This window comes from Siniperca chuatsi, linkage group LG10 (assembly GCF_020085105.1).
Source record: "Siniperca chuatsi isolate FFG_IHB_CAS linkage group LG10, ASM2008510v1, whole genome shotgun sequence".
Lineage (NCBI taxonomy): Eukaryota > Metazoa > Chordata > Actinopteri > Centrarchiformes > Sinipercidae > Siniperca > Siniperca chuatsi.
The window spans coordinates 3939704-3953573 of record NC_058051.1 but is presented as its reverse complement, the minus strand read 5'-3'; the positions used below and the strand labels follow the sequence as shown (position 1 = coordinate 3953573).

Genomic DNA, 13870 nt, shown 5'->3' with positions numbered 1-13870 from the left:
GACAGTAGACCATATGGCAAAGTTTGGTGCTTTTTTTATACATGGATTGGCAAAAAAAAAAAAATATATAAATAAATGATATATATATATGACAAAATTTTACTTTTTCAAATTTCTTTTTGAAGGAAAATTAGCTATAATTTTGATAAATTTTCCTACAGCAATTTTTGTGAGATTTGAAAAAAACATCAAAGGGTTTAACAGGTTTTGATTAACTGAAGTGATGGACTACATAATGCAGATTTTACTCATGTGAGGCTACATTTGGATGAAACTTTCTTTGGATGAAGCTGTAGCACCGACAACTGATTTTTAATGATTTTTTCTGTATTTTTCTATTCTATTCTAACTTTAGATGGTTGCTTTGAGAACTGAGACAATTTCCCCATATGTAAGAATACATGGTTTGGAACTGAACTTGCCTACTGTGCAAAATGTAATGATTGTTTGTTCACAGGAGGGCAGTTTTAGAAAGAAAGAAATGCTGGCAAGAACAATAGGCCATCAGCCCCTCGGACCCATACATCTAAAGAAGGAGAAAAACAGCAACAGAAATTAAGGATGCAGTGTTTACAGTGTATCCTATTTCAATGTCTAGTGTCCCAAATACTGTTTGAAGTACAACTTTTGTCACTGAATTAACATAAGAGACCTGTACAGGCTTCTACACTAGGTGGCAGTGCATGTACGCGATATGTAGCACTAGTAATGTACCCAAACACTACAGTGTAAAGCAGTACACCAAATGAGTCAACAAGTAAATTCTACTTCAGCCAAAGCTACATCACAATTCAGGGTCTGGATCCCCCACAGTCTGCATTTTGTCCACCTTCCTTTGACTGAATTCGACACAGACCATTTATCTTTTTCATTCCTGAGTATTCCATGATCCAGTGGTCATATAAAAAAAGTGTGGCTGGATGATAGAATAGGACTATCATCTTGTCAAATCATATTGTGACAAACTTCTCATATTTAACGTATATAACGTTATATATTGGCTTGTAAAAATCCAAATGGTAAACTTTACCAAAGTTTGCTGCAGCATGTTATATTAAATACTATTAACATCTATTTAACAACACCCAGTGGAATGAACCTGAGTACACATTCAAAACCACCCCCTTACCAAAATCATCTATACTGTGTCGGCTGTGAAAGCCTTCAGGTTTCTGGGATCTAAAATCTCCCAATCCACAATCTCGTAAAAGAAGAAGTTCTGTGTTATTTTTCTCAAGATGTAAAATATGGTTTAATGAACACGTTACATCACAAAATATGCAATTATGAGCATCTTTTTATTGAAAATAGTTTTTATTTATGACACTTTGATTCATTATCACTATCAGAAATAAAGATATTTGCAGTCAATGAGATCTCTCGGCAAACCTTTCAGGGCCTCGGTGGTGGGTTGTTTGAGAATAAGTGACAGGACAGGTGTCTGCTGAGGACAGGTGTGTTGTTTGTATTGTTAAAAGCAGACAAAAGGTGGAGGCATGTCTTCAGGAATGACCTTAGATGATGATGCAGTCAATGGAAAGTGAAGAGGCTGCAGGGTGATGCCTCCAGCTGAATCCTCTATTCAACACCTTTCATGAACTCCAGGAACTCTGTCAGAGTGAACGCACAGTGTCAATATATACATATACATACAGTATACACACACACACATATATATCAACATGTTTATGCGGTATATTTAAGTGAAACAGTGAAAGTGAAAGGAGTGTTTTCTCTAGTACCAAAAGTCTGCAGGATCACTGTATTGATTTAAATTGTTTTAGGGTGGGATAGCGTGTGAGCCATGTGGTACAGCAAAGTTGTCATTGAAATATCTATTATTTAAACAATGTTTGAATTGTTTAAGCTTTTAGTTGCCTACTACTTTTAGCAGCTAAAGAGCCAGATCTTTTTCTCAGGAGCTGGTGGAGACCAAAGACAGAGCTAAAAGAGAGGGAATATTGGACTTGTTTGTTGTTTGTTTGCTAAACTGTTAGCCATGTAAGGCTGTAAAATGTTAAACGTGTGATTTTCAACTTGTATTGGAGTGCTGCCCCCAAGTGGCCAAAAAAAAAGGATCAATGCAGCTTTAATCATGACCTTAGCTTGCAGCGAGTTGAAAAACAAGTTAAAAACTGATCGTTTTGCAGTTAAAAGTTCTGAAATGATAAAAACAGTGTGATCTGAAGAGCATTATATTTAAAACTGTCCGCAGCATTCGTCATTTGTTCACACTTAAAACACTTAAAAAGATCCATCTTTATGTTTTTCTGACAGGGACCTCTGGTGACCGTGTGAATAATGACTGTGACTCAAGAAACTGCTCATCGGTGTTGTTTTGGAAGTTGACAACAATGTATTTTGTTGTTTAGTTTGGGTTACTTGTTATGTTTGCTCAAACTTTAATTGCAAATGCAAAATCTTTGCATGTGAACATTGTTTGTAGGACATACAGTTGGTGTCTGCTGTTTACTGTTGTGCTACTAATGGGCTGGCTCCCGTACCGTCATAATCAATTTTGCCATCATTGTTTTTGTCTCCATCCTTCATCAGCTCCTCAATGTCGTCTTCCGTGATGGCCTCTCCAGTGGACTCCAGCATGGTCTTCAGCTCTTCTAAATCTATGTAGCCATCTCCATTCCTCAACACAAGATAAAGAAATCAGTCTTACACTCATCTGGAATGTCTGCTGAGTTGAACCCTTTTAACACTAAACTGTACTGTGTTCTGTGCTGAACCACATCATTTCTTTCTAGCATAGTCTGTTCCAGTGAAGTTTTGAGTATTGATCAAAGTCACCAAGAGCTTTGTTTGACTTTAGTGATATTTAAAACATCATCTGTGAATCTTCTAGTGAGAGTCAGCACTGATTTCTCTTGTATTAACTTGGTGACGTTTCCTTTTAACTTTGAAGTGGCTCTGTGCAGTGTGTGAACAGAACTACGAAGAGAAACCTACTTGTCAAACATGCGGAACAGTTCAGCCAACTCCTCCTCTGATTTTCCTTTGCTCTCCTCCTTCATACAGCGGACCATCATCACCAAGAACTCATCAAAATCTACTGTGCCGCTGCCTGTGAACATACATCATGTTATTATAAAGGCGCCATATCTCTATATCATAGTTGCAGTTATTTAACCTCTCAAAATCCAGTTTTCCCCTTAAATTTACACTCAAGTTGCTTTAGAGGTGTAAAAATCATTTTATTCCACTCCTTGAAACAAACATGCTCCTGATGTCTACAGTACAGTGATGTGACTGCTTAACGATGCTGACATACCATCCTCATCCACCTCATCAATCATCTCCTGTAACTCTTCAGGGGTGGGATTCTGTCCCAGCATCCTCATCACCTTCCCCAACTCTTTGGTGCTGATGCAGCCGTCCTCTGCATCCTGGATGAAGATGTCAAACGCAGCCTTGAACTCTAGAAGGGACACAGCAACTGTTACTGTCTGACAAAGAGACATGTGTTTAGGTTACTCAGAACTACAAACAGAGCAATCCATGTCCAAAATGTAACACCAAGAAGGATTGCTGACATAAAAACCATTTAGAAATGTTATACAACATAACAACCATCACAAAACAATTTACAAACAGGGCCAGCCAAGTCCTTTTGGGGCCCTACACAACATTAATTAATCTGAAATGCTTTGTTATACAGGTGTGTGACTACTTTATTATTTCCTAGCAAGTTTCATGGAAAGAACTAGAATTTGGTTCTAATTACAGGGAAAGTAGGAATTTTATTGAAAGAACAGCTCCTGCACGTTGAATTGTTTGTTTGCCTGTAGACATGTTCAGCCGACCTGCTGTGACAGACTAAAAGACTCTCTATGTTAATTTAGTAATTAATTGAAATTAATTAAGTAGTGGTATATATTTTTCCTGTGACAAACTGTGAAAGTCAATAAATCTTAAATAAGACTTTTCCTTTTCACAGTATTGTTAGTAGTAGTAGTCATATAGTTGTAGAAGTAGGTTTATAATGGTAAATATAGATAATGATAGTAATGATAACAATAAGTAATATTAGTAGTAGTTTCCTCACCATTTTTCTGCTCCTCTGTCAAGTTCTCAACCTAAAGGGAAACAAAATCAGGATGAACGTTGTGTATACATCACTGTATTTTTCTCACTATCTCACTTCTTTTAACCACTGTACAGTTGGAGTACAACTTCAGCTCAGCAACTATACTGATAGCAGTATGACTGCAATGTCACACTGCTTTCTTTACTTACTATTCTTGTTGTGTGACAGAGTACAATTTGTGTGTGTGTGTGTGTTTGGGGGGGGGTTCTTGGGGGGAGCCATCAGCTGTCCCTTCTCTTCTTCTGAACTGTCCAACTGTTCATTGTTCTATTGTCAGGCACAGACATGAACTAACGAGAGCAATGCTCTGTCTGGGCTTATCGCACCTATTGTTTCACTGTCATTCAAGTTGAAGGAACACGGAGACTTCGTGCTGTCAAACATACTAATTACATTTCTTACTAAAAAAAATAAACATTAAGAAAGTGGTCATCACAGGAAGATATGAAGATATACTATAAACAACCACAAGCAGGACTGCAGTACTGCATACTGATGTCACGAGTCCATTCATTTCAATTTTTTCATTATTTGGTTGTTTTTCATTTAATTAAAATGAACTCTGTATCATTATATTTTCTGTAATGTTGTTTCACAGTCATCCCCACACTGATGGAATAAAATTGTGGTGAAGAAATACTGACTCATTTATTTATATACCCCCCCCCCCACTCCCAGTACCAAGGACATGACCTCAGCGTCCTCAACAGTAGCTACAGCTCTGACAAAAGTAAAAATTCAAATCAATTCCATTTTCAGAAATCCATTAATTTCCCCCTAAAATTCCCTATTTTCATATAACTTAGATCTGTCCAATACATGGACTATGATATATGCTGTAAAATATGTTACATTTACAAAGTTTTAAACTATTCTGCAATCTACATCTCTGGTTGTAGTTCTTTAGTCCTTCCATTCTACATGATATATATGTTCTTTTGTTCAGGTGAACAAAATCATAGGAATTCCTGACAATATAATCTAAATCAATAGCATGGCAGCACAAAGTAAAAGACCCTCGAGTTGAATAAAAACCTCTCTGACAGTCTCAACAAAAGTTGTAACTTCACAAAGGTAGTAGTTACTGAGGTGTGTGGGTGTGTTTGTTCTAAGACCGTTGAACTGTTGACTTTGGAATTACAGGAGCAGAGTTACTGTTAGCAGCTGTCACAATGGCTTCTAAACTTTATCAAATACATGTGTGCTAGCAGAGACCTCCCATATCATTTCATGCAACAGAATGTGTTTGTTTCTATCTTTTTTTTTTTTTTGTAGAAGCAAACACACAAGGACAGGATCTGTCCCAGGATTTCTGATTATTACATGCATTAGTTGTCATCACTTCAAAGTGAATTATCATCAGATGGAGAAATAAACAGCATATCGTGCTCGGCCTTATCTGTACTCACCGCTGCTTTATATACGTCATCCATGGCTGCTGGTCCGTCCCTGCCTCTGACACACCACTGCACTCACTGCTGCACTCAGACACGGGACAAATACTGCCAGCAATAACTGCCTCTGTCTTTATTGTTAGAGGAGTGTGGCACTAAAAAAGCTCTCGACCCATCCCGCAAAATCCAAGGGTGACAGAGGGAGGAGTGACGGAGGGAAAGAGATAAAGAGAGCAAGATCTATAAATAGGAAACAACAGAAGCAACCCAACAATAGTGTCACACTGACAGCAGCACCTACGTGGAGATGCTTTCTTTGGGGTTACAAGCTCAGCTCATTTTAATGATTGTCATTTTTACATAAAACTCTTCTGTTCTTAGACTTCCCCTCTACTGCCCTACAAAACCTGAACATAGTATTTACATAGTTGGTCAAACTGAGATAAGACCAGAATGTAACTTTGTGACATCTGTTTTGCTGTATAGAGAATAATTATGCTAAAGAAATGTGAAACATCCAAGAAAACAACATGCAAAGCTTATGGTAAGTTGGCAGTAACTTCACAACGGAGCTAATAACCAAGACAAACCACAGTAACTGCATTCTGGCTTGCAAATCTCTGGCCTCTAACACCCAGAGAGCTGGCACACTTAGGGTCCGGTTATGCTTGAGCAGAACTACTTTGTATGATGTGTTATCCCACCATGTCGGAAATCAAAAGTATATATACTGTAACTGTTCTGGACGTCCACACTGGAAGGTGGAGTGAAAAGATGGCCGCCACAGAGAGGGGGGAGATGCAATATCGTTAAATCCCGGAAGACATTCATAGTGTTGCACTCGGTTGTTCGCACGAAAAGTGACAGAAATAGTTGTGTCAAGAATAAAAAAAGAGAGAGAAGTTCACAGCTGACCAATCACAGCGTGAATTAGGTCTGAATGTCAGATTGTTGCTCTCCCCCCAATCTACTGTTGGAAAGGTGTGGGGTGAGGGGGTTTCCAATTTTCTATTCAACCATCTGACAAGCACTTCTGAAGAAGCATACTGGCAGCTTTACTGCACTCTCTGCCACACAGAGACAGCCAAGAAAGCTATGCTTATTTAAAGCTAGTTGGTACGATGGCCACAGCTAGCCACATTCAGCTAAATTTAACTACTTTTTCCTACCTGTCTCCTGTAATTGAAAAAAAAAAATTGATGCGACATCATAGTAATTGAGTTTGTTATACCACATAAATAATGATGAAGAAAAAACAAAGTAACACCAGCTAAACTAGTCACACATTTTGTTGGCGGTTACCGAACTTCCCTGCACACTCCTTTAAGGTTGTCCAAAGACATAGTACAGCAACATCTGTGACAACCATTTTTGGGGTAAAATGCCCTGCCAAAAAGGTAGAAGATGAAAGCGATATAACTAATAAAAAAAACTTTATTTATAGAGCACTTATCAAAACAAAGTACAAAGTGCTTCACAAAAAAGAGAAATAAAATACCACAGTGAATGATAAAATATAAAAGAAATAAAATACATAAAAGCAGTAAAACATGCCCGAAGATCTCAAACTACGTGAAGGTTCATTAGGGATTACAAGGTCTAAAATATAATCTGGAGCCAGGCCATGAAGAGCCTTAAAAGTAATCAATAAGATCTTAAAATCAATCCTAAAACAAACAGGGAGCCAATGTAAAGAGGCTGAAACATGTGTGATGTGATCGTACCTCTTGGTCCTGGTTAAAATCGATCTGTTACACAGATGTACATATGTATATATTGTAAATATGTGTGGTTGTGTCTCACATGGATGAATGTACAGTATGGCCTGAACGATAATGGATTGGATTTGTGAGGCCGATACCAATGTCTGTATTTTAGAGTTTAAAAAATCTGATTACAATGTATCGGCCATATTAGCTTTTTTAACATAAACAAATAACATTTATTACATAATAACATTTTAATTAGGATCCCTTGAATCTTGTTATTAAATACTGACCCAGATACAGTATGTACTGAGTAGGTGTAAAAATAAAGTTATCAGTGCTCTACTGACTATATAATGGCAAAAGTGTTCACTTAATCTTTGCCTTTCTTTAAGTATGTTTATTTTCACTCATCGACTGACACGTACCGAAACTGATATGTCCGCAATAAGCTAATACCAGTCTATATCTATTCATCAGTCAGGCTAAATGGTGCTCAAAGGGCAAAGTGAAGGATCTGTTGGAAAGCCCTGTAAGCAACTGGGATGGCATCAGAGAGAATGCTTGTTAGGTCACTCATATCCATTTCACCATAAACACGTAGGCCCTCCATATTTGAACATTCTGAAGGGCAGCCACTCTAGTCAGATTGAAGGAAATGTAATGTTTAGTTTTCATAACTACATATAATGTTCTTTATTTACTATGCCCGGAGTATAGAGTGGAGTCAGATGTCTGGGTGACAATAGATACAAAGATAGGGCTATGTTGAATGTGTGACCTTGACTAGAAATAGTGGTCCTCTACCAGAGGAGGGACTTAGGTAATAAATCTTTGTTGTAAGGCTTACACCATGCAGGACAGACAGACAGCACCTGCCAATGTGCAGCAGCTGTAGAGAAAGCTCAGAGCTCAGAGGTCAAGTCTCTGATTTTAGACCTGTTCTCAGTGAATGGATAGTAATCATTTTGCTAATCTATTGTCAAAATGTATTGACAAAAATGACAGCAAACTGTAGCTTCACAGGTTATCACACCGCTTCTAGTCAGGAGAGAGCTACAAATAGCATCAGTAAATACTGACAGACAACTCAAGTCAAATACTTGATTCTCCTTTTTCAAGTTTGGGTTTTTATAGAGATTTATCTTTACGAAAACCTGATGTAACGATACTACATGAGAGGTACACTCATGACTAGCTGAATACACCATGACGTATACTACTTATTATATTATTTGATAGTCAGTAATGTGATGATTAACTCTCAGGTAAGGACCAGCAGTGGATTTTTCCCGATAAAGTACAGTCGCAGTCGACACCATCCTTATACCAGCAAACCTCTCTATAGGCCTAGCCAACTGTATATCACATCTGCAAACAACCAGCTACTGTGTTTGCAGTACAGCGCACTTCATTCACATTCCGGTTGCTGAGAACACTGATGCTCAGTGCCACGACGCAGTCATATTCCAATAATCTAGAATTTATATGACATAAATACTGTAGATCTCTATATGCACACACACACACCCTCATGGGTTCTAAAGCTGTAGCTGTAAAACTGCACTGATATCAACATTTGATTGCTTTTATCAAGATATGTGCAGGGTCTGCTGCTTTTATTATACTAAATTATCATGATATTATCTTCCCATCAAAACCTCAACTGAGGTTCCACACACCATTATTTCTTAGCTGGATGAAAACCAACCTTTGCCTGTCAAACGCTGCAAACTAACTAATGCATATTAATAGGATTATGCATAATTTGTATGTGTGTAATCAGACCTCACTGCATGAATAAACTTGTACATCTAAAAATGAAAATAAAAACAGATGTATTGTTAGTACATCTCGGTTAGAATATGTTCATGAATTGTCACATATACTTTACTGATAATCTGTTTAACATCTACAGACAACAGCTAAACAGCTGAAATGTTACATACACTCTATAACCTATCTGGAGGCGGACTATCCAAGTAAAGTGTTACCAAGTGATGTCAAGGCACAAATACGCACGGCAGATCTGCTGATTAAATGTTGCAAAATAACCACAGAAACCTCCGTGCTCGTGTGCACGTCAAACTTGTTTAATTGCTCTACAGTTTCTACTGCAAATCAACAGGCGTGTTGGAGACGGATGCACTGAAAACAGTTCACACAGAAAACTTCTCTCTGGCATAATAACTCTCTCAGGACCGTCCGTTCCTGCCAGTCTTCACCCACTGTCTCCATCCAAAAAGCCTTTCTGCCAGAAAGTCTTACTACTTGGTTATGTTTTGGAAAAAAGCCTTTCTTTTTCTTCTCCCACGTGTCGACTGGAGCTGCACATTTAGCAGGTAGACATGTGGCTGAAGAGCAACATGGTGTGACAGATTGTTTGGGTTAAATTCTACAGTGGTGTTCGGAGAAACAAAATAGTGTTATTTTAAAAATCCTAATTTGTTTGTGGCTCATTACCAGGATCACGTTTATGTCACAATATGAAGATTAAAGAGGAAAGTATTTCTTTCCCAGATTGTCAGCAATTATTTTTTCGAATGGAAAACCTAACTGAATCAAACTTTAAAAATAATTTCAGAAATAAAGAAATACATCATGAAAAATCATCATTTGAATTCTACTTTCATTGTGTAAATGGCACAGAAAACACATGACCGTAGGATCTTCAACATGTCCAAAAACATAAATTCACCTTAAACAGAGACATAATCTGCTCTTGGCTGTATATCTGAGCCTGTATTCATATGTGAAACTCTGCAGGTCCCAGACAACAATAAGTTTCCTCTGAGGGAAACTCCACAGGATCGTCAGTGCGTCATGACAGGCAAAGCCCTACCTATAACATACAGTATGCTCATGTATACTTTCTGTTTCCAACCCGTATTCAAGTGCGCTACAGGTGCGCCAGGCAAGGCACCACTGGGCAGGGTGCACTTGACTGTGATCTGCGTCGCTGGGTTCACGAAAATACAGCCAAAAGAGATGAAGGTGCTAGAGTGGTCTGCCAGTATGCCGGAGGACATGTGGATGGATCATTCTTAGCCATGCTAGCGGCATGCTCGGCCGCCGGGTCCACCACTTTGGTCCAGTCTGAAATAGCTCAACAGCTATCGGATGGATTGCCATGAAATTTTGTACAGACATTTATGTTTGTTGTATTAGTAGCTCGGAGCTATAGCCTTGACAATGATCCATCGTGCGTGGAAGCCCACAACGCTCACATTAGTAGGCCTACTTTATGTGACTTGTTATTAAGACATATGGTGTTATACTGAAGAAATAAGGTGTTGTGCTGAGCTAAGATTAATTGTATTAAGATGTAAGAGTGAGAGAAGGTGTAATGTTTAATTTTGTGTATCTGTTATTCTTTAGTTGTTTAATCTAACAATAAGAATCTCTGTGTACGAGATGGAATCAGAAAATACTGTGTAGTGACTGTCAATCTAAAGTATTATTTTTATATTTTGAAGAAATACTTCATTAAATGCGTAGCACCAGATTGAGCCTGTGTGACCAACTACATTATCATTGGCCCAGAAAACCTGCATGTACAGATCAAGCAATGTCTTGGTGACATTGCTAACAACATCAAGCCTGTAGTAAAAACAACTTCTCCTCGTATAATGCGCAGACCTTGTTGTGAGCAGTTTCATGTAGGAACTATTGGTAGAAAGAAAATAGTTCCTACATGAAACTGCTCACAGCAAGGTCTGTGGAGTATCTTGAGTAACCGGGTCATGATTTCTGGAAAGAGACACTGCTGTTGAGTTTTTCAAATGCAATTTTTCCTCCACTTTGTGCACCACAACCCTAGTGCCATGTAGTTCAATTATATTAAAAAAAAGGCAGACATCTCTACGGCTGATACCTCCAAAACTCGCCAAACTTACACCAAAACAACCTAGATGGATAAATAGCACAACAGATCAGAGGAAAAATATGTATTTTTGATGTTGGGGTGAATGGTCCCTTTAAGTAAAGGATCTGAATACTTCCTCCACCACTGGCAACGGCACACCCTCCACCATGCCTTTCCTCCCCCCTAGGGAACCAACATTCCAAATCTGCACAGGCGAGTAAAAAACCTCAGAGCGGAAAAAACAAGTTTGCCGGTGCAGAGCACCATGCCCTGACACCAGAATAGAGCCTTCAGACTCTCGCAACTATTTTTTCCCTTTTTTATAATAATAATAATAATAATAAACTTTATTTATAGAGTACTTGTGCACAGTGAATGATAAAATACATAAAAACCAATAAAATATACATACAGCTCAGGAAAGATCAGGATATGCTTTCTGATTAAAAATGCGTTTTGAGATTTTGATATAGCCTATTATTTCTGATATGATAAAGAGGGAGAAAATCAGACACAGGCTATTTTAACAGAGTGACAGTGCAGTTTGCTTTGAATTTTGGGGTGTCAATTCAAAAAGGAGTCCTTAGACAAGTCACAACACCCACAGGAACCCCCACAGAATATCACAAGCATGATATTACTGTGGAGTCTCTGCAGCCTGTTTAGTAGGAACTACTCTGCAGAAGACACGTCTGTTTCAACTTCACTCAGACCGTCTTTACCTTGAATGATGCGTCCTTCTACCCGTCCTCGACTTATATCAACAAAGTCATGTGACCGACCTTAGGAGGCTTGGTTCGCAGTCTTTAAGAACATCCGGGTGAACATGCCTCCTCCTCTTTGCCTTACTCGCCTCATCCAAGGCCGTAAGTAGGCTACCATAACAGTGTTTTGGACTCCACTATAACCAATCTGTCACTTCGGCACAGGTGCCTTGTGTCCCTGAGGATTATACGTGGTTTCCCTGTTGTATATTTTGGTAAGTTAGCCTCATGTATTAGCGAGAGTGATTACGTTGTTGCTACCACCTTCTCCCTTTTTTAGGTGGCTTGATTGATTGCATCTGGTTAAGCAGGTAGCTTCACTTATTCTACAGCTTTGATAAGTGCTGTTTTTAATTCGATTTTTTTCTCCCAGGTAAGTTGAAAAGAAATTTGAATTTGATTTGCTGTGTGCTTCCCCAGTAGCTCACTGTTTGTAGTGAGTGGGGTTTTGTTTCAACCTCCCCTCGTGTGTTTGCGCACAGTGAGCGGGAGATTTTGCATTTCCTGTGAAAGTCATTAGGCCCCAGTAATTTAGATGTTAATTCCCCATTTTTCTCAGCAGTGGGGTCTCTTTATTTTTGTGTATTTTATCAGCCTTGAGCAGGTTGACTAGATATTTCTTAGTTGCTCAGATGGTGAAATGATTAAACATTTAAGTTGTTAAATATTATTATACTGAAAACACCATTGTCGTGTGGTGCTATTTGTGTTGTCTTCGTCCCCATTTGCAGTGGGCAGGTTTTATTTGGATTTATTGTGTTTAACTGGGTGACTGTTAGTCACAAGCTATATTTATTAGCAGACTGTTGCCATGTGGGTGCAGCTGGTCTCATTCCTCTTTTCAGCTATTCGTAGCTGGTGGGAGAATGGCTTCCCAGTTGTGTTGCTTCTGCCGTGCCGTCATGGACCTCCACAATGGCCATCGGGAATGCCCCCCTTGTCGGCTGGCGGCCCATTTAATGGATGCCATTGAAAACTCATGTGGTGCTGATACCAAGCTCCCTCTGGAGGAGCGCATACATAGAGATATGCGGGTGGAGCAGTCTGCACGGGGCACAGCGGCTCAGCCTCCACCTACCCAGTTGAGTGAGGGCAGACATGAGTCTAGAGTAACCTGATGCGCCAGATGGTTTGTTACCATCTGAGAAGTCGTCCTTGGAAACTGTTTGGAAATGGGGAGGCATTTTCAAAAAATACTTGGCAGGTGATTGGATGAACCATCTGTCTGTCACCGTCTATCTTTCAGACAGACTGGGTAGAATTGAGGCTCAGCATCCCAGAGCCAGGTGAGCCAAGTGTGTCCTCCCATGATGAGTTGCCTTCATATCAGGAGAAGTTGGATCAGCCCGATGTCCTTGTCTGTGGATGCTGTGGAGGAAGAGAGACTCAAGTCATCACTGTGTGAGGTATAGTCAGACCATGGTAGCATTGGAGAGGGGGGGAATCTCAGCTAATGACATCATGTCAAAAATGTAAGTGCAGCAAAGATTGTGGGGCTAAGTGTGGCAGCAGAGGCTCTGGCTCCTGTAGAAAGGGTTTGGGCTGGCATTTCCCAGTCCCAACCATCAGTTTCAGTTCCAGCAGCTGCAGATTACTTTCAAATGCTTAGGATGGCGTGGAACAACTCTGCCAGTGAACCACAATTTAAGGTGTGCTGTCGGAAGCTGACAATGCCCCAGTATGGACCTGAGACTGGCCTGGCAGATATGCCACCAGTCAAAAGGTAAATGGCCCTAATGTCTTTGGCTGCGAGTGTGTATGACTGCCAACACACGTTGTCCAGTCAAGGAATGTAACAAGACTGACCGCTTGGTATGTTGTGCTCTGGATTCTTTTAAAAGGCAGCTAAAGACCTTTTTAGACAGGCATTTGGGTAACCTGTATGCACCAGGTCTGCATCTTGTGTATTTACTGTGTATTATTATTATGTAATGTGTTTTATTGTAGCACTTTTCTTAATGTGGCTCTGTGTTCATTTCATCTATTTCTTTCTTGTATGTTAATGTTTTTGTAAAGCACTTTGTGACTTATGTCTATGAAAAGTG

At 39.3% G+C, this 13870-nt stretch overlaps 1 protein-coding gene across 1 annotated transcript; it reads right to left on the bottom strand.

Annotated features, from left to right (window-relative positions):
* Positions 1 to 1279: 1279 nt before the first annotated feature.
* Positions 1280 to 5695, bottom strand: tnnc1b (troponin C type 1b (slow)). Its single transcript, XM_044211003.1, has 6 exons — positions 5506 to 5695; positions 4055 to 4085; positions 3281 to 3427; positions 2959 to 3073; positions 2505 to 2641; positions 1280 to 1610 (listed from the first exon to the last, which is right to left on the bottom strand). The coding sequence occupies exons 1-6, from the start codon at positions 5527 to 5529 to the stop codon at positions 1579 to 1581; spliced, it is 486 nt and encodes a 161-aa protein (XP_044066938.1). The 5' UTR covers positions 5530 to 5695; the 3' UTR covers positions 1280 to 1578.
* Positions 5696 to 13870: the final 8175 nt, after the last annotated feature.

What these genes read in the sequence shown, in the direction of transcription:
- tnnc1b (XM_044211003.1), bottom strand. Translation starts at nt 5,529, where the DNA reads ATGGATGACGTATATAAAGCAGCG. An exon ending in ATGACGTATATAAAGCAGCG is followed by an intron (nt 4,086 to 5,505) that starts GTGAGTACAGAT and finishes GTTTCCCTTTAG; the next exon opens with GTTGAGAACTTGACAGAGGA. An exon ending in TGATGAGGTGGATGAGGATG is followed by an intron (nt 3,074 to 3,280) that starts GTATGTCAGCAT and finishes GTATGTTCACAG; the next exon opens with GCAGCGGCACAGTAGATTTT.